The sequence below is a fragment of the Malania oleifera genome, chromosome 9 (assembly GCF_029873635.1).
Source record: "Malania oleifera isolate guangnan ecotype guangnan chromosome 9, ASM2987363v1, whole genome shotgun sequence".
Classification (NCBI taxonomy): domain Eukaryota; kingdom Viridiplantae; phylum Streptophyta; class Magnoliopsida; order Santalales; family Ximeniaceae; genus Malania; species Malania oleifera.
Window position 1 is genome coordinate 9,639,768 of NC_080425.1, and position 24,662 is coordinate 9,664,429.

A 24,662-nucleotide genomic window follows, 5' to 3' on the forward strand; every position below is an offset into this window, starting at 1 on the left:
ATTGTAACCTCACATCGATGCAAGTGATTATTTCGATCACTGCCACGACCATGTTTGCGGCCTCATCCTCGACCACAATATGTATTCATATTCACTTAGGGAAATGTGGTTGAACTAGTTGGACAAGTTTGGAAATTTTTATCAAAAGCTCGTTATTTTGCTCAGCAATAAGAAGACATGATATAAGTTCAGAAAATTTAGTAAATTTTTTCTCCCTATATTGCTGCTACAGGAACACATTAGTGGGATGGAAAGTAGTAAAAGTATTTTTAAGCATGTCTTCATCAGTAATATTTTTGCCACATAATTTTAACTTTGAGCTAATATTATGTAGAGTTGAGTTATATTCACCGACTATTTTAAAATCTTGCAATCTTAGATGCAACCATTCATATCGTGCATTTAGAAAAATCACAGTCTTTTGATGGTCAAATCTATCCTTTAAATTTTTTTCATAGGATAAGTAGGTCTTTAAAAGATAGGCATTCAGTCTTTAATTCTTCATTGAAATGATAATGGAGACAGATCATAGCTTTTACACGATCCCACAGGGATGAAGTATTTTCATTTAAAGTAGTATTTATTAAGTTCATTGCAATTAGATGGATATCAACATTAAGAATCTATGATAAATAATTGTTGCCTTTGATGTCAAGGGAAACAAATTCAACTTTGTTTAGGTTCGACATCTGAATAAATTAACAATGTTTACTTTATAAGTCCAATCCGGTTTTGATAATGAAAAATCACTTGGTATTTGATCTATGCATTGAGATTGTGAACAAGAACAACATTTAACATGCACGGAAGGATAACAAGTCATGGAAGCCATGAAGATTAAAGCATACACAACTTGGCACAATCCATGAAACTAAAAGAGTTGAAGAATGAAGATGCAAGCGGCAAGTTCAAGAACGTCATGGGAATGGGTATTTAGAACTGAATGTATTTACATATTTTATATAATTTAATTTGAGGCTCAACATATACCCTAAAATGACCTTAGGACTCATGCATCTCATGAACATCATTAGCGAAGGTTTATGGACTTAAAAATATTGTTAAAACAAAGAAAAATATTTTACAAAAGAGCAATGAAAGAGTGCAAAAGCAAAATTTTCAAATTAAAAGAGAAAATCCAGAAGTTGGTCAGTTCAGAAGACCAAACTCAACGTTCAGTCGTCTGAAGATTCAGCTTCAAAAGACCAAAGTTAAACTTAGTCAATTGAAGAACTTATTTAGAAGACCAAAAATTAAGTTCAGACGTCTGAAGAATCAATGGTGAAACACAAAACTTGGCAGAAGCACATCAGAAGACTGAACTCAGACTTTAGTCATCTGAACCCGACACTTCAAAAGACTGAACCCCAACTTCAGTCATCTGACCCTATGTCTAGGTTAATTTTTTGAAACTCTAATGAACTTCAGTCGTCTGGGCTCTAACCCTCAGTCATCTAAACTTGCGGGAAAGATTAAAATTTTAATTTTTTATAAGAGAACATGCGAGTTAATTTTTGATCCAACGGTTAAGATTCATTCTAAGGACAAGGTACCTATATAATCAACATCTAAACCCTAGTGCGCCAACCAAGATCAACAAAAACAAGAAGAACGATAAGAAACAACCACAAGAAGAAGAAAATCGAACCTTTGGCATATGATTGAGCATATTAGCACAGCTTGGGAGATCACACTACTGCAGTTGTGATTGGGATTTCAAATCTTATACTACAAATCTGAGCTAAAGCTACTTTGATTCTCAAAAGGTTTTCTTGTGATTATTTTGCAATCATTTTGATATTGAGGTTTGGTAAATCAAACTACTTGTTAATATTTAGCCTCATAGAGTTCTTCATATAAACTGATTTATTTGTTGATATTTATTTTCAAAGAACTTTTCATCTCAAAATCTATTATTGAATATAAGTTGAGTGATTGATCTTGAGTGTACTTACTTATAGATTATTTTGATAAGATCAATACTTGAGAAAAGTTTTCGCCATTAATTAAACGGTTTTGATTCAAGTGTGTATTCAATTAAAGGCTCTATATTTTAGATATCTTAAAACCACTTGATTAAATATCCTTAGTATTCATAACTATATATTTTATTAAGGGATATTTTCTAGAAAACATTATATTTAGTTTTTGATCATTGGAAATCATATTTTATATATATATTCTGGAAAACATTATATTTAGTTTTTGATCTTTGGAAATCATATTATATATATTTGCATATTTCAAAGACTGTATTGTGGTTGAATATTTGATAGAAAGCTCTTTTATTTTAATCGATATAATATTCAAGACAAAGCTTTTGATAAGTTCACATTTGTTATTCGTGCATTTTCACAAAGTGAACTAGAACTCTAATTTTCTCCAAAGCTTTTACTTATATCATTACTTGGGAGATTTGATAAAAGGGAAATTGGTTGAAGCATTTCATTCATATAAGGATTGTATCATTTTATACATATTGAGCTTCAAGTTTCATCATATATATATGTGACAGGTTTCAATTGTACTCACTAGCTTTATTAGAAGCGAATCTTGAGTTGTTTTGCAGATTTGATATTATATTGCAATCACAGTTTGGGTTGTGAACTGGGTGAGGAGGAAGTTGTGCCTCTCGTAAGTAGCAAATGTAAGGGAAGCTCCATCCCGGTTAAAGGAGCGGGGAATTAGTGGAATCCTGGAGTGGGTTGCTCAAGGCGAGGACGTAGCCCAGGTTGGTTGAACCTCGTAAAATCGTGTTTGCCTTCTCTCTTCCCTTATCCTTTTTATTTTTTGCATCGCATTTCAATATCCATCTTGCATGTGTATGTTGAATAACTCCACACGCACTTAATTGGGTAAAAAGAATTCATTGATAAAATAAATTTAAATCAGCCTCAAACTCCTGCATTTAATTTGTTAAACAAAGAAATCAGGATTAAGTGGTAATTAACTTTAAAGGTTTTAAGATTACCCAATTCACCCCTCCCCCTCTTGGGATTACACCTAAATTAACATTTTGTATCAGAGCGGGTTTTCATAAACTTAATTTTTCATTTGTAAAAAGATCACATGGCACACATCAGTGTAACTCCATTAGGTGAGGGACACTCGTCCACTAGACCACCAATTTTCTATGGTGTAAATTACACCTATTGGAAACGTAGGATGAACATATACTTGTTAAATGTAGATTGAAAGGTATGGAAAATAGTTACTAAGGGAAATCATGTTCCCATGAAAGTAATTGATAAGGTAAATGTAACTAAAATTGAATATGAGTATATAGAGGAAGATTGGAAATTGGTACAAATAAATGCTACTGCGATGAACTTGCTTTTCTATGCATTAGATTTAAATGAATTTCATAGGGTAATGGCATGTAACTCTACTAAAGAGATTTAGGAAAAATTAGAAGTTACATTTGAAGGAACTAATGAAGTGAAAGATAGTAGGATAAGCATGCTCACCAGTGAGTATGAAGCATTTAGAATGACTCTTGATGAATCTATCCAATCCATGTACACTAGATTCACACACATCACAAATTCTTTAAATGCCTTTGGTAAATCTTACCCTACTTGAGTTGATTAGGAAAATACTCAAGGGACTACCTCCTGTTTGGGAAGCTAAAACTACTACAATAGTAGAAGGGAGAAATCTCAAGAAGATGTCGATTGACAAACTAATTGGATCACTTATCACATATGAACTTGCAATAAATGAGAGGAAGAATGAGCAAAGTAAAGAAAAGAAAGCTACAACACTTAAGGCATTATCTTACTACACCAGTGAGGGAAGTGACTCGGAATCGGATGACAACATGGCACTCATCACCTAGAGATTTGGAGAGTTCATGAGAAAGAACAAGAAATACACCAGAAAATTCAAGGGCTCTAAAGCGGAAAAGGGAGAGTCAAGCAGAAGGCAGCAATAAGATAACCCCCCCCCCTTGTGCGATAATTGCAGAGAATTCAGACACATCAAGCCGGATTGTCCCCAACTGAAGAAAGTGTCTAAGAAAAAGAAGAACAAGGCTCTAAAAGTGGGCTAGGACACACACAGTACCAGTAGTTTGGAATCTGGATCCAATAATGACAAGATGGTGAATCTATGTCTGATGGCACATGATGACCATGAGATGTTCTTGAAATTGTCCTCCTCGAAGGACAAGTGGTATATGGATAGCGGATGCTCGCGACACATGATCAAAGATAAAGCTAAATTCGCATCTATCATATCCAAAGATGAAGGATTCGTAACATTTGGGGATAACTCTAAAGGTAAAATCATTGGAGTTGGTAAAGTAGGTAACAAACCTTCACTTCTCATTGATAATGTGTTGTTAGTTGATGGACTAAAACATAACCTATTGAGTATAAGTCAACTATGTGATAAAGGTTATAAAGTCTCATTTGAACAAAACAAATGTACTGTAGAGAACAAATCTAAAAACAAAATATTGTTTACTGCTGATCGTCATGAAAATGTATACATCACTAGCCTTGATAATCTTGCTTCTCAACATGTTACGTGTTTTTCTGTTATAAATGAGATTAGTTGGATTTGGCATAGGAGACTAGGACACGCAAACATGGACTTAATATCTAAACTTGTTAAGGAAGAATTAGTTAAGGGATTGCCTAAGACAAAATTCGTGAAAGATAAAATATGTGATGCATGCCAACTAGGAAAACAGGCAAGAATGAGCTTTAAGAAGAAGAAAGAAATCTCTACTATGAGGCCACTTCAAATGCTACACTTAGATTTATTTGGTCCAAACCCAATTCAGAGTTTAGGAGGAAAATCATACGCATTCGTTATAGTTGATGATTATTCAAGATATACACGGGTCCTATTTTTAAGTCACAAAGATGAAGCTTGTGAACAATTCATAAATATGTGTAAGAAAATTCAAAATGAAAAGGGGTATACTGTTAGTGAAATCAGAAGTGATAGGGGTAGAGAATTTAAAAATCAAAGCATGGAAGATTACTGCAATTCATTAGGAATAATTCATAATTTTTCGGCTCCTAGAACACCATAGTAGAATGGTGTAGTTGAAAGGAAGAATAGGTCTATACAAGAAATGACCAGAACTATGCTTATTGAGTATAAACTACCTAAGTACTTCTAGGTTGAGGCAGTGAATATTGTCTGCTACGTTCTAAATAGAGTTTTGAATAGACCATCTCTTAATAAGATTCCGTATGAATTATGGAAGGGCCATAGACCAAACATATCATATTTTTATGTCTTTGACTGTAAATGTTTTGTACTTAGAGACAATGAATATTTAGGAAAATTTGATGTGAAATCGGATGAAGTCATCTTCCTAGGATATGCCTTAGATAGTAAATGTAAGAACCCGAACCGTGATAAATGGGTTTAAATAAATAAGAGAGGGGTAAAATTAGAATTTGAATAAGCTTCGTGACAAAGCCAGGGTTCGTCGACGAAGGCCTTGTATCTCTCATCGACGAAGTTCAGAGGCTCGTTGACTAGGAGAAATCGAGGGCTTTCGGAAAACCGGAGATCCCAGACTCGTCGATGAGGTCTTGGTCTTGTCGACGAGAAGACTATAGAGCCTCTTCGAAGAAGACGCAATTCGTCGACGAGAAGTGGCCAAGTCAAAGGGTTATAAATAGAAGTTTCATTACTTCCAAGCTAAGAAAACTCAAATATCTTCTCTCTATCTCTCTAGAACTCTCCCTACCCTCCATCTCTCTAGATTTCTTCGTCGTTCATCACAAGAATCGTAAATTTGAAGTTACCACGAGGATCGTGGAAGGATTCTCTATAAGTTCTACGAATTAGAATCCCGTTTCAGAGATTTTCGGGTTTCGGCTTAAAATCGAGGTAAGACTCAGTTTTCAATTCTGAACCAGTACTTTAGTAGAGAACAGTGTTGTGAGTATCTTCTGTACTGTTGATTGTAGGTTTTGGAACTCGGTTCGCTATTTAGGGGCCTTGGAGTTCGGGAATCTCTCTTGGGGGAAAGGTAAGGGGAATTGTGTTTATATCGGTTATTTTTTAAATCGAACTCAGTGGAACTATGGTTCATGGTTCTGTGTGTGTTTTGGCTACTTATTTGGGGGGATCTAATGGGGAAAACTATGGGTTTTTCATGATTACAGTTTTTGGAAAAAGGGAGCGACAGGCTGCATCCCTGGTTTTGTTGAAAACCGAACATATATGTTGATTTATACTGTATCATAGGGATGGTCGTGCCTTGACTTGTTTTGAACTATATGTGTTTGGAAAAATTGTGATTTTAGATTACCAAATGAGTGTGATTTGTTTGGTTGTATGAGCATGCATGTGTGTGTGATTGGTTAAAATGCTAGTAGGAACGCGGTTCCGAATTATTTTAGGTACTAAGAGTGTCTGACTCAATATCCGAGGGCATATGAAATCACTGGCCATAGATTGGCAGAGTGTCTAGCTCTATATCCGAGGGCGTGAGCCTATCTTGGCAGATTAGGCCGAAGGGTGTGGATCCACCAGTTTAGCACTAGTACGATGCCATAGGAGTCGAGGACTAGCCATGTGCCGGTGGCACCGTGTTACGCGGGTTGGCTACAGGCCAATGCCATATGTCGCGGGCCGGTTTCAGGCCGATGGGTGTGATGACACCAGGATTGCTAATCATGTGTGTGTGTGTGTGTGTGTGTGTGTGTGCTTGTATGCACTGTTGTGAAATTAGTACTGGAATTGCATTTAACTGCGTGTATGTTGCATCATGATAACACTCAAATGCCACACACCGATATAACTTGTATTCTTCCTTACTAAGAGGTGTCTCGCCCCTACTATACGTACTTTTTTATAGGTTCTTCGAGTAATCGGAACTAGCATCCTTGGGTCAAGAGCGTAGTGGCTGGTGTACTGTGGTTAGAGCTTGGATAAGTGCTAGGACTGTGTTTTGATGGGTTGTCATTTTGGGATGTGTTAGGCACCCAGTTGTATATTGTATGATGGAGCCTATTCTACTCTTGTATAGACTCTGGTACGGTACTGCATATATATATATAGAATGACCTTTTTTGGTGCACATATTCTTTTGTGTTTGGATGTATTTAGGGTGCCTGGGAACCCCACGGGGTTGGACCCTCATCCTTTGTATTGTATCTTTGGATGTTTTATTAGATACAGGGTCAGGTTAGATTACATTTTCATCCCTAGGTCCCATTTCCAAGTTCGGGGCGTGACAACTTGGTATCAGAGCTAACCAGGTTCCTAGGTCTTGTAGACTTGGTTAGGCTTAGCTATGAGTACATACCAGAGTATAGGATGTTGGATATGGGTAGAGTTGGTTGAGGGTTGTTCGGTTGCTAGACCGAGATTTGTCTACAGTATTCCATGTTTTTCCTGGGATGACGATTCTAGTAAAAGCAGGGCAGATCATTGATGACTTTCATGTTGGTGCGATAGGACGGACCTGGACCTGGCAGGGGGCAGTTAACACGATTAATGTAGATTATTATGTTAATTGTATGTGTTGTAGGGATATTGATTGTTTCCTATTGTGTTGTAGAATGGAGCCCAAGGATAATGACCTGGGAAGTGGCTCCGAGGAGACTGCAAGTGATGAATCCCCTTCTTTGCCTCAATGTTTGACGAGGCAAGTGTTATGGGAGATCGGGCAGAGTGTGAGGAGGCACGAGCACTCTCATATTGCTGCGGGGTGCACCATTGAGAGGTTCACACGCTTGCATCCTCCGACTTTCTCTGGAGGACTTAACCCAACGATAGCAGAGGACTGGGTGGAGAAGACTGAGAGGATCTTGGAGGTCCTGCACTGCATGGATAGACAGCGAGTCCTCTATGCTACCTTCCAGCTATCTAGGGAGGCTAGTCGATGGTGGACTGCAGTGAATCTGAAAGAAAAGCAGAGGGGTGGTTATGAGGAGATGTCTGCAGACTAGTGGGTATGCTTCAAGTCCGCGAGTTCTCGATATTAGTGAATAAAGTCGCAGTGATTGAGATCGGTATCCGAGAGAACGAGGTGGATCAGGAATCGAGGAAGAGGACCGTATCTTTTGGTTCTCAGTCAGGATCTCGTCAGGGATCATGGAAGAAGAGGAACAAGGGCTCGGGTTACCGTCAGAATGCTGAGCGCCAGAGTTCTCAGGGGAGCCAGACTGGTGGTCGTTGTACTAGATGCCACAAATGGCACGAGGGTGAGTGCCGGTCATTTGGGGGTAACTGCTACAACTGTGGTCAGCCAAGCCACATGTTTCGTGATTATCGTGTACCGAAGCGAGATGTTCCTACATCTAGTGTGTATGGAGGGAGCAATCAGATACCTTGGGGAACCATTCAGACGAATATAGTTTCAACCAGAGTATACTCTCTTAGTACAGCAGACGCTGAGCATGCAAGGAATGTAGCGACAAGTACCTTATTATTGTTTTCAAATAAGGCTTTTGTTTTGTTTGATTTGGGTGTAACCCATTCTTTTATATCTGTGAATTTTGTTGGATGGTGTGGGGTTGAGACCCAAATCATGAACAAGTTGTTATCTGTTAATACGCCATCTGGGAGTGTATCTTTCTGTGGGAAGATGTTGGTAGATTACCCAGTATTAATTTAGGGGAAGCTACTACTGGCGAATCTTATTATATACGACATGTCAGGGTTCAATATCATTCTGGGGATGGATTGGTTATTCTCCAGTTGTGCTGTGATCGACTGCCGTAGGTAGTAGTTTTCAGACCTCCTGGGGAGCAGGAGTACGAATTCGTGGGATCGTGTGTGCGCCCAGCGCCACAGATTTTGTCGGCACTATAGGTGTGGAGGCTACTCTTGGACGGATGTCAGGGGTACCTAGCTTGTGTGAGGGAACCACCACGAGATGAGTTGAGGCTAGAGGACATTTGGGAAGTCAGCGAGTTCCCGGATGTGTTTCCAAATGATTTACCCGGTTTACCTCTTGATCGTGAGGTGGAGTTTGCAATAGAATTGTTGCCTAGTAAGGCGCCGATCTCTAAAGCTCCGTATTGGATGGCTCCAGTTGAATTTTGAGAATTGAAGGAGCACTTGCAGAAATTACTGGACAGGGGTTTCATTCAACCTAGTGTTTCGCCCTGGGGAGCTCTAGTATTGTTTGTGAAGAAGAAGGACGGATCGATGCGGATGTGCATTGATTATCGTGAGATTAACAAGGTAACTGTAAAGAATTGCTATCCTTTACCTCGTATAGGTGATCTCTTTGACCAGTTGCAGGGGACGCGGGTCTTTTCGAAGATCGACTTGCGGTCAGGATATCATCAGGTGAGGATCGGATCTGAGGATGTCAAGAAGATAGCTTTCCGAACCAAATACGGCCACTATGAGTTCTTGGTCATGCCATTTGGGTTGACGAATGCTCTGGCTGTGTTCATGGATTGGATGAATAGGGTTTTCTATGAGTACCTGGATCAATTCATGGTGGTATTCATTGACAATATTCTAGTATACTCGAGGAGTTCGAAAGAGCATGAGCACCATTTCAGGTTAGTATTACAGACTCTACGGGAGAAGAAGTTGTATGCTAAACTGAAGAAGTATGAATTCTGGTTAAGTCAGATTGCATTCTTAGGCCATGTGGTTACTGGTAATAGTATATCAGTTCCTAGCAAGATCGAAGCTGTGGTCGACTGGGTGAGGCCGAAGAATGTGCAGGAGATTCAAAGTTTTCTAGGACTGGCGGGTTACTATCGTCGGTTCATGGAGGGGTTCTCTAAACTGTCTGGGCCTCTGACTCGATTGACTAGGAAGGGAGTGCAGTTTGAGTGGACCAATGATTGCGAACAGTGTTTTCAAGAGTTGAAGCACCAGCTGGTTACTGCTCCAGTTTTGACCATTCCTTGAGGGGATGGGGGTTTTGTGATTTATAGTGACGTGTCTCTGAAGGGTTTGGGATGTGTGCTTATGTAGTAAGGTAAGGTAGCAGTGTATGCTTCTTGGAAGTTGAAAAAGTATGAGAAGAATTACCCTACACATGATCGGAAGTCAGAGCCTGCGGCTGTATCGGCAGTTGTAGCTCAGCATCATATCAGACGAGATCTGGGAAACATTGGCATGGAGTTGGTGGTTGGTGATCATCAGACTTATCTTGCTAGTTTGGTGGTCCAGCCGACTTTGTTTGACCCTATAAAGGTCGTGCAGGCTAGTGATGCAGAGTTGGCAGAGGTTATAGAAAAGGTACAGCAGGGACTAGCTACAGAGTTTAACATCTCTGACGGAGGTGTGTTAAGGTTTGGGAACAAGCTATGTGTTCCGAATGACGACGAGATCAGAAGGACGATTCTGTAGGAAGCGCATCGTTCTTTGTATATGGTACATCCTGATATTACAAAGATGTATCGGGACTTGCACGAAACCTTCTAGTGGTCTGGTATGAAAAGGTAGATTGTTCAATTTGTGAAGCAGTGTCTGACGTGTCAGCAGATGAATGCTGAACATTAGAGGCCGGCAGGGCCGTTGCAGCCTTTGCCTATTCCGCTGTGGAAATGGGAGCATATTTCCATGGATTTTGTGATCGGATTGCCGCCAGCACTACACGGACAGTATGTTGTTTGGGTAATCATGGATAGATTGACGAAATCTGCTCATTTCATACCGACGAAGGTTGACTATTCTTTGAGTAAGCTAGAAGATATGTACGTGCATGAGATTGTGAGAATGCATGGAGTACCGGTGTCCATTGTGTCAGATTGAGATCCAAGGTTTACTTCTCGATTTTGGACGAGCTTGCAGGAAGCATTGAGGGTGAAGCTTACTTTCAGTACAACGTTCCACCCTCAGACTGATGGACAGTAGGAGAGGAAAATACAGATCTTGGAGGATACGTTGCGAGCTTGTGTGTTAGACTTTGGTGGTAGCTAGATACAGTTTATGCCACTAGTAGAGTTCGCTTATAATAATAGCTTCCAGGCTAGTATCGGGATGGCACCGTTCGAGGCTTTGTATGGTCGGAGGTTTCGATCTCCTTTGTATTGGGATGAGGTTGGTGAACGTCAGGTGTTAGGACCTGAACTTGTGTAGTAGGCATCTAAGAATGTGGGTTTGATCCGAGAGAGGATTAAATCAGCTTAGAATTGACAGAAGAGTTATGCAGATGTTCACCACCATGAGTTAGAGTTCAAGGTGGGGGGGTAAGGTATTTCTGCATATCGCTCTAATGAAAGGGGTGATAAGATTTGGGAGGAAGGGCAAGCTGAGCCCAAGGTACATAAGACCATTCGAGGTTTTAGAGCGAGTGGGTCCGGTAGCCTACAGGATTGCACTACCCCCAGCACTCTTGAGGGTCCATGATGTGTTTCACGTGTCCATGTTGAGGAGATACGTGCTGGATCCATCACATGTTATCAGTTATGATGAGTTAGAAATTGGAGATACTTTAGCATATAAGGAGATACCTATTCAGGTTCTGGATCGTAAAGTTCAAAAACTTCGTACCAAAGAGATACCATTAGTGAAGGTATTGTGGCGAAACCATGAGGTTAAGGAAGCCTCTTGGGAACTAGAAATGGAAATACGCTGGAAGTATCCACAATTGTTTTGAGTACTTATACGTCATCCTACTATAGGTTGGGATAGGTGGTTGGTTATTAGGAGTGTGTATATTGTGTACTCTTGAGACCGTTTATGTTGTAGCCACGGTATTCCTCCACCATAAGTGAGGGTGTGTATGTATGTGTATGATGGGGCTACGCTGTAGTAGTCGCCAGTTTTCTTTAGAGTTGCATGTATGAGTTCAGTTATATATACAAGTTTGTGGAAGAGAGATGGCAAATTTTGAGGACGAAATTTTTGTAAGGAGGGGAGGGTGTAAGAACCCGAACCGTGATAAATGGGTTTAAATAAATAAAAGAGGGGTAAAATTGGAATTTGAATAGGCTTCGTCGATGAAGCCAGGGTTCATTGACGAAGGCCTTGTATCTCTCGTCAATGAAGTTCAGAGGCTCATCAATGAGGAGAAGCTGAAGGATTTCGAAAAACCAGAGATCCCAGACTCGTCGATAAGGTCTTGGTCTCGTCTACGAGAAGACTATAGAGCCTCATCGATGAAGACGCAATTCGTCGACGAGAAGTGGCCAGGTCAAAGGGCTATAAATAGAAGTTTCATTACTTCCAAGTTAAGAAAACTCAAATATCTTCTCTCTATCTCTCTAGAACTCTCCCTACCCTCCATCTCTCTAGATTTCTTCACCGTTCGTTGTGAGAATCGTAAATCTGAAGTTACTACGAGGAAAATCGTGGAAGGATTCTCTACAAGTTCTATGGATCGAAATCTCATTTCGGAGATTTTTGGGTTTCAGCTTAAAATCGAGGTAAGGCTCGATTTTCAATTATGAACTGATAGTTTAGTAGAGAACAGTGTTGTGAGTATCTTCTGTACTGTTGATTGTAGGTTTTGGAGCTCGGTTCGCTGTTTAGGGGCCTTGGAGTTCGAGAATCTCTCTTGGGAGAAAGGTAAGGGGAATTGTGTTTATATCGGTTATTTTTTAAATCAGACTAGATGGAACTGTGGTTCACGGTCCTATGGGTGTTTTGGCTACTCATTTGGGGGGATCTAATGAGAAAAACTATGGGTTTTTCACGATTACAGTTTTGGAAAAAAGGGGGCGACGTGCTACATCCCTGATTTTGTTAAAAACCAAGCGTATATGTTTATTTATACTGTATTGTAGGGATGGTTGTGCCTTAACTTGTTTTAAGCTGTATGTGTTTGGAAAAATCATGATTTTAGATTACCAAATGAGTGTGGTTTGTTTGGTTATATGAGCATGCATGTGTGTGTGATTAGTTGAAATGCTAGTAGGAAAGCGATTCCAAATTGTTCCAGGTACTGAGAGTGTTCGGCTCTATATCCAAGGGCATATGAAATTGCTGGCCATAGATTGGCAGAGTGTCCGGATCTATATCCGAGGGCATGAGCCTATCCCGGCAGATCAGGGCGAAGGGTGTGCTAATGGGAGGCCGGTACGATACCATGGGAGTCGGGGACTAGCCATGTGCCGGTGGCGCCGTGTTACGCGGGTTGGCTATGGGCCAACGTCGTATGTCACAAGCCGGCTTCAGGCCAATGGGTGTGACGACACCAGGATTGTTAATCATGTGTGTGTGTGTGTGTGTGTGTGTGTGTATGCACTGTTTTGAAATTAGTACTAGAACTGCATTTAACTACGCATATATTGCATCATGATAACACTCAAATGCCACACACCGATATAACCTGTATTCTTCCTTACTGAGAGGTGTCTCACCCCTACTATATGTACATTTTTACAAGTCCTTCGAGTAATTAGAACTAGTGTCCTTGGGTCGGGAGCGTAGTGGCCGTTGTACTGCAGTTAGCGCTTGGGTAAGTGCTAGTACTGTGTTTTGATGCGTTATCGTTTTGGGATGTGTTGGGCACTCAGTTGTATGTTGTATGATAGAGCCTGTTTTGCTCTTATATAGACTCTGGTATGGTACTGCATATATATATATATATATATATATATATATATATATATATAGAATAACCTTTTTTGTTGCATATATTCTGTTGTGTTTGGATGTGTTTAGGGTGCCTGGGAACCCCACGAGGTCGGACCCTCATCCTTTGTATTGTATCTTTGGATGTTTTATTGGATACAGGGACAGGTTAGATTACATTTTCACCCCTGGGTTCCATTTTTGGGTTCGGGGCGTGACAGTAAAGCGTACAAAGTATACAGAAAACGAACATTAACCGTTATAGAATCCATTCATGTTGTGTTCAATGAGTCAAATTCCTTCTCAAAAAAGACTAATGAAGATGAAATTAAAATAAATAAGGAATATGAAAAACTATCCATTAAAGATGATTCAGGAAAGAAAAATGAAATTAAGGAACCATCTGCTGAAACTAATCAAATTGAAAATGAGGTTAATGAACCACCTAAAGACTGGAAGTACATAAAGAATCACCCCATTGATCAAATAATTGGTGAACCATTACGTGGAGTAGCCACTCGATCCTCACTTAGGAATATGATTAGTCATTTTGCCTTTTTATCTCAAGAAGAACCTAGGAATGTGAGTGAAACAATTAAGGACGAATCGTGGGTGTTGTCCATGCAAGAAGAGTTAAACCAGTTTGAGAGAAACAAAGTATGGACATTAGTTCCTAGACCTGAAGATAAGACAATTATTAGAACCAAATGGATATATAAGAATAAGAAAGATGAACATGGGATAGTTGTTAGAAATAAGGCAAGACTAGTAGCTCGGGAATATAACCAGGAAGAAGGAATAGATTTTGAAGAAACCTTTGCACCTGTAGCTAGAATGGAAGCCATTTAAATGCTTTTAGCCTATGCTGCTTTTAAGGATTTCAAGCTATATCAAATGGATGTCAAAAGCACATTTTTAAATGGCTACATAAGTTAAGAGGTATATGTAGAACAACCCTTAGGCTTTGAAAACCATAAGAATCCAAATCATGTTTATAGACTAACAAAAGCCTTGTACGGTTTAAAGCAAGCTCCTAGAGCTTGGTATCAGAGACTAAGCGACTTTCTACTGGATAATGGATTTATCAGAGGGAGGATAGACACAACACTTTTTATAAAGTCTAAGAAAGATGACATGCTCCTAGTTCAAGTATACGTAGATGATATCATACTTGGAGCTACAAATAAAGACTTGTGTAATGAGTTTGCTAGTACTGTGCAAAATGAATTTGAGATTAACATGATGGGTGAACTAAATTTCTTCCTAGGACTTCAAATCAAACAAGCAAAACATGGAATCTTTATAAATCAATCGAAGTACATTAGAGATCTGCTTAAAAAGTTTAATATGGAATGTGGAAAAATACTAGGAACACCTATGAACGCTTCCTTGAAATTAGATAAAGATGAATAAGGTATTCCAGTAGATGTCAAGCTCTATCGTGGAATTATCGATAGCTTACTTTATCTGACTGCCAGCAAACCTGACATAATGTTTAGCATATATTTGTGCGCACGATTTCAGGTTGAACCAAAAGAGTCACATTTGTTAGCTGTTAAACGAATACTTAGAAACCTGATAAGAACTGTGGAACTTGGGTTATGGTATCCTAAGTATACATCTTTTGAGATTATCAGCTATTCAGATGCTGATTTTGCTAGTAGCAAAGTGGATAGGAAGAGCACGAGTGGTACATGTCATTTCTTAGGACATTCTTTAGTCTTTTGGTTTTCCAAGAAACAGAATTTAGTAGCTCTTTCCACAGCTGAGGCTGAATACATAGCAGCAGGAAGTTGTTGTGCTCAAACACTATACATGAAGCAATAACTGACAGATTTTGGATTAAGCTATGACACAATACCTATATGATACGATAATACGAGTGCAATAAACATCTCAAAGAATCCTATATTACATTCACGAACTAAACGTATAGAAATAAGACATCATTTTCTTTGTGATCATGTGCAAAAAGGAGATGTGACACTTGAGTTTGTATGCACAAATAAACAATGGGCAGACATATTCACGAAACCACTTGCAGAGGATAGGTTTATCCAAATTAGGCGAGAATTAGCTCTGATACATATTCGAGAGGTTGTCTAGAATTATATTCGATGACATAATTCAGGGGGAGCAACATCACTTGATATTCACAATTCATTAAAAATTTCAATTTTGGCTCATTTGTTTTCATTTGGTATTACATTTGTTAACATTTGGCACTAAACTCACATCATAATAAGAGTTTATTGACTTACACATGTTAATCATCACATAATTTTTGAAATTTTCCACACTGTGTATGTTCATAATGCAATTTACATTCAACAACACAACTTTATGCTTTAGCAAGGGGGAGAAGTAAAATTTTTCAAATCTAATGGTTAAATAAGTTCAAAACTTTAAGACTAAACAGGGGAGAAGAACATAAGGTTATGTCCACTTATGTATTATTATACACCTTTTTGTTGATGTCAAAAGGGGAAGAAAAATTAGGAGCAAAAATTGTTGGCAAAAATAATTGTGTAAAGGGGGAGAAGAATAGCAAATATGGTTTGGCAAAACTAATTGTGTATGAGCATGAGCATATTTTATTTGACATGAGCATATTTCATTTGTTGAATATTTGATGCATAATTTAAAAGGAAGTCTTGTTAGGCGTAACCCATTTTATACTTTTACTCGTGTATTTGTCATCATCAAAAAGGAGGAGATTGTTGACTCTATGAGTCCAATCCGGTTTTGATAATGACAAATCACTTGGTATTTGATCTGTGCAATGAGATTGTGAACAAGAACAATAAGTAGCATGCACGGAAGGATAACAAGTCATGGAAGCCATGAAGATTAAAGCATACATAACTTGGCACAATCTATGGAACTAAAAGAATTGAAGAATAAAGATGCAAGCGGCAAGTTCAAAAACGTCATGGGAATGGGTATTTAGAACTGAATGTATTTACATATTTCAGATGATTTAATTTGAGGCTCAACATATATCCTAAACTGACCTTAGGACTCATGCATTTCATGAACATCATTAGGGGATATTTATAGACTTAGAAATATTTTTAAAACCCTTAAAAATATTTTACAAAAGAGCAATGAAAGAGTACAAAAGCAAATTTTTCAAATTAAAAGGGAAAATCTAGAAGTTGGTTAGCTCAGAAGATTGAAATCAACATTTAGCCGTATGAAGATTCAGCTTCAGAAGACCGAAGTTAAGCTCAATCGTTTGAAGAATTTCTTTAGAAGACCGAAGATTAAGTTCAGTCGTCTGAAGAATTAATGGTGAAACACAAAACCTGGCAGAAGCACATCAGAAGACTGAACTCAAACTTCAGTCGTCTGAACCCGAAACTTCAGAAGACTGAACCCCAATTTCAGTCATCTGACCCTATGTCCAGGTTAATTTTTTGAAACTCTAAAGAACTTCAGTTGTCTGGGCTCTAACCCTCAGTCGTCTGAACCTGTGAAAAAGATTAAAATTTTAATTTTTTATGAGAGAACACGCGAGTTAATTTTTGATCCAACAGTTAAGATTTATTCTAAGGACAAGGTACCTATATAATGAACATCTAAACCCCAGTGCCCCAACCAAGATCAACAAGAACAAGAAGAACGATAAGAAACAACCACAAGAAGAAGAAAATCGAACCCTTGGCATACGATTGAGCATATTAACACAGCTTGGGAGATCACACTATTGCGGTTGTGATTGGGATTTCAAATCTTATACTACAAATCTGAGCTAAAGCTACTTTGATCCTCAAAAGGTTTTCTTGTGATTATTTTGCAAACATTTTGATATTGAGGTTTGGTAAATCAAACTACTTGTTAATATTTAGTCTCATAGAGTTCTTCATATAAACTGATTTATTTGTTGATATTTAGTTTTCAAAGAACTTTTCATCTCAAAATCTATTATTGAATATAAGCTGAGTAATTGATCTTGAGTGTACTTACTTATAGATTATATTGATAAGATCAATACTTGAGAAAAGTTTTCGCCATCAATTAAATGATTTTGATTCAAGTCTGTATTCAGTTAAGGACTCTATATTTTAGATATCTTAATTCCACTTGATTAAATATCCTTAGTGTTCATAACTATATATTTTATTGAGGGATATTTTATGGAAAACATTATATTTAGTTTTTGATCTTTGGAAATCATATTTTATATATATATATATATATATATATATTTGCATATTATAAAGATTGTATTATGGTTGAATATTTGATAGAAAGCTTTTTGATTTAAATCGATATAATATTCAAGACAAAGCTTTTGATAAGTTCACATTTATTATTCGTGCATTTTTACAAAGTGAGCTAGAACCCTAATTTTCTCCAAAGCTTTTACTTATATCATTACTTGGGAGATTTGATAAAAGGGAAATTGGTTGAAGCATTTCATTCATATAACGATTGTATCATTTCATACATATTGAGCTTCAAGTTTCATCATATGTATATGTGACAGGTTTCAATTGTACTCATTAGCTTTATTAGAAGCGAATTTTGAGTTGTTTTGCAGATTTGATATTATATTGCAATCACAGTTTGGGTTGTGAACCGGGTGAGGAGGAAGTTGTGTCTCTCGTAAGTAGCGGATGTAAGGGAAGCTCCGTCCCTGTTAAAAGAGCGGGGAATTAGTGGAATCCTTGAGCGGGTTGCTCAAGGCGAGGACGTAGGCCGAGTTGGCTGAACCTCGTAAAATTGTATTTGCCTTCTCTCTTCCCTTATTTTTTTTTTATTTTTTTTTATTTTTCGCATCGCATTTCAATATCCATCTTGCATATGTATGTTGAATAACTCCACACCCACTTAATTGAGTAAAAAGAATTTATTGATAAAATATATTTAAATCAGCCTCAAACTCCTGCATTTAATTTGTTAAACATAAAAATCAGGATTAAGTGGTAATTAACTTTAAAGGTTTTAAAAATACCCAATTTCACCCCCTCTCTTTGGATTATACCTAAATTAACAAACAATAATAAGACAATTTAGAAAACAAAATGTAAAAACTAAATTAAAACTGAGATAATAATATAATATTACTTCCACCCTTTCGGGGTACTACATATGTTTTTCAAAATATTATATTATTTTTCTCAATTTGTACTCTTCAGGAGTATGATTGCAATTTATAATATTAAATATAGTAATAATTTACCACCTCTTCCGGAGGTTAAATATACTATCTTATCTGCAGGATAAATGTTTCACCTCTTCAAAAGATCAAATTGAACATCTCTTCGGGAGATTAAAAATATACCCTCTTCAGGAGGTAAATATTTACCGTCTCTTTTACAAATTAATATATAACCTTTTTAGAAGGTCTATCTTTTCGAGAGATTAAATATATAGACGAGAAATTCAAATATATAGGCTCTTCATGAGGAATATCTTACCATTTCTTCTGCAGATTGGTACTCTTTAAACTTTAAAAGATATATTATCTTATGAAGATTATTATACTCTTATGGAGTAAAAATTACAAGAAATAAATTAAATAGGATTAAATATACCATCTTCTGAAGGTAAATATTTACCGTCTCTTTTACAGATTAAATATATAGCCTCTTTAGGAGGTCTATTTCTTCGGGAGATTAAATATATAGACGAGAGATTTAAATATATAAACTCTTCAGGAGGACTATCTTACAATTTATTTTACAGATTAGTACTTTTTAAACTTTAAAAGATATATCTCTTATGAAGATTATTATACTCTTATGAAGTAAAAGTTACAAGAAATAAATTAAATAGGATTTAAAGAAAATTTTCAGTTAGTTAGAGTCTTATGTTGATAATGTGTTATAAAATATATAGAAAAATAAATAGAGATGAGACATAAATTTACGTGATTTGACTATGCCTATTTCAATAAAAAACTTTATTATTTCGGAAAGAATTACAAAATGATTAGGAACCGATCTTATACAAAATATTTTTCTTCTCTTTATCTCTCATCTACTCTTATTCTTACTATATATCTACTTCCTTCAAATATCTTCAAGTGTGTGTGTTCAAATGAGAGAAAGAGGGTACCACGCCATTAATCCCTTATGATTTTCATAACAAAAATCAACTATTTGATTCTATGGTTGATTTGTAATTACCGAAACACAACCTCACTTCATTAACCATGAAACGTTAATTCACAACTTGTGTCGTCTGTCGAGGCATCTAAAGTCTAAACGGTGCGTTTAAGGTGCTTGCCTGGGCGGTGGGAGAGAGGAGAGACCTGGGAAATTTTTCGAGGGAGAAGGAGAGAGGGAAAGAGAGAGAAAATGGCGTTAAATTCTTACAGATGGGGTTATGTTCGGATCATTACCGGCACAATTCTTGGTGGCATCCTCGGTTTCTACGTTATGCATCGTGTCGAAGTTAGCTACAAGGTTTGTATTTTGAACTTTTTCTCTCCTCTACTTCTTTGCCCCATTTGGTTACTGAGAAACCAAAGGAAAAGTTGGGAAATTTTTTTATTTTTGAACTTTAAACTCCTATATTTCTCAGCTGCCAAACGACTGGTTGAATTACTTGTTGGTTAATTTATGTTTATTTTACGAGTACCAATACCTGAGATGTGGGGGGGAGGGGTGTTGGGGTTTACGCAGGAGAAGATGAAGGAGAGATTGAGAAAATACGAAAGTGAACTCAAGAAGAAAGAAAAATTGAATCAGCTTGAAGATTCAATGTAGCTTCTTTCTTGTTTTTGCTTTTTCTTTTTGGTGTTTTTAGTTTTTGGTTTCATTTTTGTTTTTGTTTTTGTTTCCCCATTTGGTTGCAAGAAAAGGGTGGAAAGGGAGAGAAAATGATAGTAATGCTGTAGAACTGAAAATCAAGAAGGTAAGAGATTATATGCTGTTGATTTTGCTTATTGATTGAATATTTGGATTAGCTTGAAATGGGTCTTGTTCTATTTTCCGCCTTGATTATTGTACTTTGTCTTCTTTAATTGTGCTTTATAGTATAATTAAGATACAAGAGTATTTAGATTGTCAAATATCAAATATTCATATAGATTCTTTGCAATCTAGTAATTCTCTATCAATTTTGGACTTCATTTGTTCCTCTTTTGTATGAACTGTTGTATCCTATTACAGAAATGCTGACTTCATATCTGCACAAAATTGAAATATCCATTTTACAAGATTTTGCTAACATTTGATTACCGATATAATGAATGTCAATTGTGTTACAATATATCATGCGGAACTGTTAATTTGAGATCAACCTAAATGTCCAATTCTTCATTAGTTAAAGTTGTTTAGGCTCTTCAACTATTCAATGAAGCCAGTCCCATCAAAACATTCTTCAAAAAATATAGATGCTGGAGTAAGTTTCAAAAATATCAACATGTGACCCCGAGCACTCTTTCCATCTATGAAGTTAATTCTATTCAGTCTTGATCCCATAACATGAAGGAATTCCGTGGAGTGGTCTTCCCAACTCTAGTGCAATCAGAGGAGTGAAATTCTTGCAACTTCTTGGGGGTTTACCTTTGGCATTTTTCATTGTCTATATATCATGCACATCCTGCCTTTCGAGGTGTCTACAAAGGGATTACGTGCAATTGAAATAATTCTTTTTGTAGACTCAAATGTATTATGAGCCAATATGTAGGGCAGCAAACGAGCGAAGCCAAGTCGAGTTTTGTCATGCTTAAGCTTGTTCATTAAATTTTTAACTAAGCCCAATGTCGAGCCAAGCTTAGACCAAGCTTTAATATACTTTCTCAAACTTGTTTATTATGCAAATGAATGAGCTCATGAGTCTTTACCGAGCCGAGCTATCGAGATGCTCGCTAATGGTTTGGTTCTTGTGGAACCTTTCATTTTGAGGGATAAGAGGTTTTGTTTGGCAAAAAGGTGAAAATGTACTCTATCTGATACTGCTTGAAGTTTTTTTTTTTTTTTTTGCACAAAGGTAGCTTATTAACTTTGAGCATTAGCGCTATCAATAAATTTCAAGTTATGGAGTTTGAGCTAGACAATCCTATGCACAAACAGTCCTTACTTTTGAGTTCACTAGAATCTATCAAGCCTAATTTGACCTTAGTAAACTCATGTAAATGGTTCTTATTCAAGCCTATTAAACGAGCCCAAACTAAGCCGCTCATGAGTCGAAACAAGTCGAGCTTATTCATGTTCAGGCTTGACTTGTTTATTAAATGAGCCGCAAAATTAAGCTTGTAAATCTCTCGTTTATAATGAACAAGCCTGAACGAACTCTTATTGAGCCAAGCCACGAGTGGCTTCATTCGTTTGTAGCCCTACCAATATGGTAATTAAAATGTGTATTAGTGGGAGAATACGTCTTTCATCTTCGTCTTTGGCTGTATTGGAGAACAGAGTTTTGTAAAGAAGGAAACCAAAGTCAATGATTAGAAATGAACATCTAGCTTTCAATCATCATTTCTTGCGTACAATCCACCCACAAGAATCTTTGCTTTCTTTATATTGGATACTCATTTTTGCCCCCTTGTGATTTAAGGGTAAGTGATGAAAGGGATCACTTTTAGAGAATTAACCCAAGGGGTTGAACTCGTGAGCATTAATTGATAAATTAAGAAGCTGCATATCTCAAAGCAACATGTGTGTTTTTTGTCATGTTGCACAAGCATCTTTCGTGCTGAGCATTTGCATAGGAGAGAAAGCAAAAGGTATGTGATAATGTGAATATAATTTGGACAATTACACAATTACCTAACACTAATTGCTATTAACTTATTATTAGGAGACTTACAAATACTTCGTATGCTGCATGATTTAAGTGTGGTGGCAATGTGCAACGACCTCAACCCTATGTTTGGATGTCATTTGAATTTGGATTTGTATTGGATTTGAATGAGATGTAATATAAAATTGTATTTTAAATTTATCCAAATCCATCCAAATCAAATCTGAAGTCTGAAATTCATGCTTCCAAATGTAGCATGAATGAATTTAAATCTGAATGTTACTAGTGTTAATAGACACTCCTGAAAAGAAATTGATGGAAGCTTTGGCTTTATGGCTAGCTGCTTGATTTGAAGATATGTTGGGGAGACTATTTGCCTGTTGTTGTTTTTGTTCTGCCCTCTCTCTCTCTCTCTCACATACACATACACACACACATTCATGTTGTCTTCTCTAGGTAATTCCTTAGTCCTTGCCCTTGTCATTGTTACTTTTCTTTTGATTAACATATTTATTTTATGTTGATGAAATAGGCTAATAGGAGTATAGAGCTAGTTGGCATGCCTTGAGCACAATTTTGGAATGTACTATACGAACATAAATCATTTTTGAATCGGATGAAAAATTGCTGCTTTAATAACAATCAGCTGGTCTGGGGCACGAAGATACCAAAAGCAAATGACAAGGAAGAACAAATGACAAAGAAATGATGGAGAAAACTATTACAGGAGTAAACCATTCTTTCCAGTTTCCAGTCTTGAGAGTACTAAGGCTAAGAGTTTGTCCTTATCACCTTCCTCAGGATCCCGTGTTCTGGATGAACGTACAAAATGTTAGCCAAAGCGAATCTCTGATGAAATCCTTTGATTTTGGTTATCTTTTCTGCAAAGCATGGATTTCCTTTGTGTTTTTTTTTTTTTTTTTCTCTTCCCTCGGGGTATGTCTGAGGGAAAGAAAAAAGAAAAGAAAAGAAGGGAATTTATTTTTCACTCTATTTTTTCTTTATGGCATACACTACTAAAATGAATATCTATTCTAATGGAAGAATAGACTTGAGTTGAATTATAATCTTGTAAATGGAATGCAGGATGAACTAACTGCATATTGGGTATGCAAGAGAGTAATCAAATGGAGTCGAGGAATAGATTCAAATTTTCATTCCATTACTTTCCTACTACATTTTATTCCGCAAGTTAAACATGGCTCATATGCAAGATGACTGGCATAAGTTATTGCTATTAGTAGAAATCCTAATTCAAGTTGCAGGAACTTCAGGCAGCGATGGGTTTGTGTTGTTTGAATGGTCTATCTTGATGGCCAAATGCTGAGGAAGATGTTGATGTTATACATAGCGTTTGGTGGGGAGGGTAAGAGGGAGCAAAAAGAAGATCAAGGAAAAGATGAGGCCAATTTATTTTTTCTCTCTTTTTCCTTCGTTTAGGAAGAAAAAACTGAGGACAGAATGAAAATTTATTCAAGTCCGTATGTTTCCAATTGGTACAATTAAAAACTTGTATTTACTAATTTCATGTAATTGTTTTGATCATCCTAATTAAATCTAAAAAATATTAGTTAATCTTCCTTACAATATGTATAAAATATTGAATCAATATTACAGGTCGGGTCACTATTATTTGTTATGAGCCTACTGTTGATAAAATAAAAAAGAAAAAAGAATCCCTATTAATTTTATTTATGAATTGATTGTGACTTTAAGTATATAATAATTTAAAAATAATATATATTTTCTTTCTTCATAATCACGAACTATTTTCAAGCTGACGGGCCTTCGATTAATTTCCACCCTCCAATTCACAATTATTATATTGATTTAGATTGTAATTTTAATTGAATACAATTAATAAATATAAGTCCTTGATTGTACAAAATAAAAGTATAGGACTAATTTATCATTTTGTTCTAAAAAAACTAAGTAAAAAAATTAAACTTTAATGCAAACTTGAAAAAACATCCTCAAGAAAGCTTAGGACTTTAGGCTATTTCTGTCTTGGAGAAATCACATTTGCTCTGAATTTGGAATGTTGAATTTGGATTTGAGTCGATTTAGATAAATTTTAATATAATTTTATATTACATCTTTTTCAAATCCAATGCAAGATCTTTCCAAACATTAGGATTGGAAACTTCAATTTGCTATTTTCGTCATTTCATTTATTTTAAAATGGTTAGTATTGGATTCTTCAAAAAGTAAGCTAAGCAAGAATTCAAATTTAAATCAAAATTATAACATTCTTGATATGAAAAAAAAAAGGAACTAAGATTACAAATATAATATTAGCCATCCTTTCATCAACTAAGCATTCAACTATAAAAAATGAATGTATTTTATGTTCATGAAATAATAAATACGAAATTGAAATTGAAATTAAAATTGTGTTTAGAGAATTTAGTTTTTTTCAACTATTTAAGAATATAATTTTTACAAAGAAAATTTAGTTGATGCTTTCAAAATACTAATTAAATAGATGGTAAGAG

The 24,662-nt window shown here is 36.6% G+C and overlaps 1 protein-coding gene across 2 annotated transcripts; it reads left to right on the forward strand.

The window, feature by feature from the left end:
- The first annotated feature begins 19,602 nt into the window (after positions 1–19,602).
- On the forward strand, positions 19,603–23,332 carry LOC131163689 (uncharacterized). 2 transcript variants are annotated; one of them, XR_009139094.1, is made up of 3 exons: positions 19,603–19,883; positions 20,103–20,334; positions 22,700–23,332. XR_009139094.1 is itself a non-coding variant. In XM_058120358.1 (2 exons), the coding sequence occupies exons 1-2, from the start codon at positions 19,776–19,778 to the stop codon at positions 20,184–20,186; spliced, it is 192 nt and encodes a 63-aa protein (XP_057976341.1). In that variant the 5' UTR covers positions 19,603–19,775; the 3' UTR covers positions 20,187–20,393. The 2 variants fall into 2 exon arrangements, 1 of the variants encoding a protein (XP_057976341.1); XM_058120358.1 differs by lacking the exon at positions 22,700–23,332 and having other exon boundaries at positions 20,103–20,393.
- Positions 23,333–24,662: the final 1,330 nt, after the last annotated feature.

Coding starts and splice junctions, on each gene's coding strand:
- LOC131163689 (XM_058120358.1), top strand. CDS start 19,776: ATGGCGTTAAATTCTTACAGATGGGGTTATGTTCGGATCATTACCGGC. Junction 19,884..20,102: donor GTGTCGAAGTTAGCTACAAG/GTTTGTATTTTG, acceptor GGGTTTACGCAG/GAGAAGATGAAGGAGAGATT.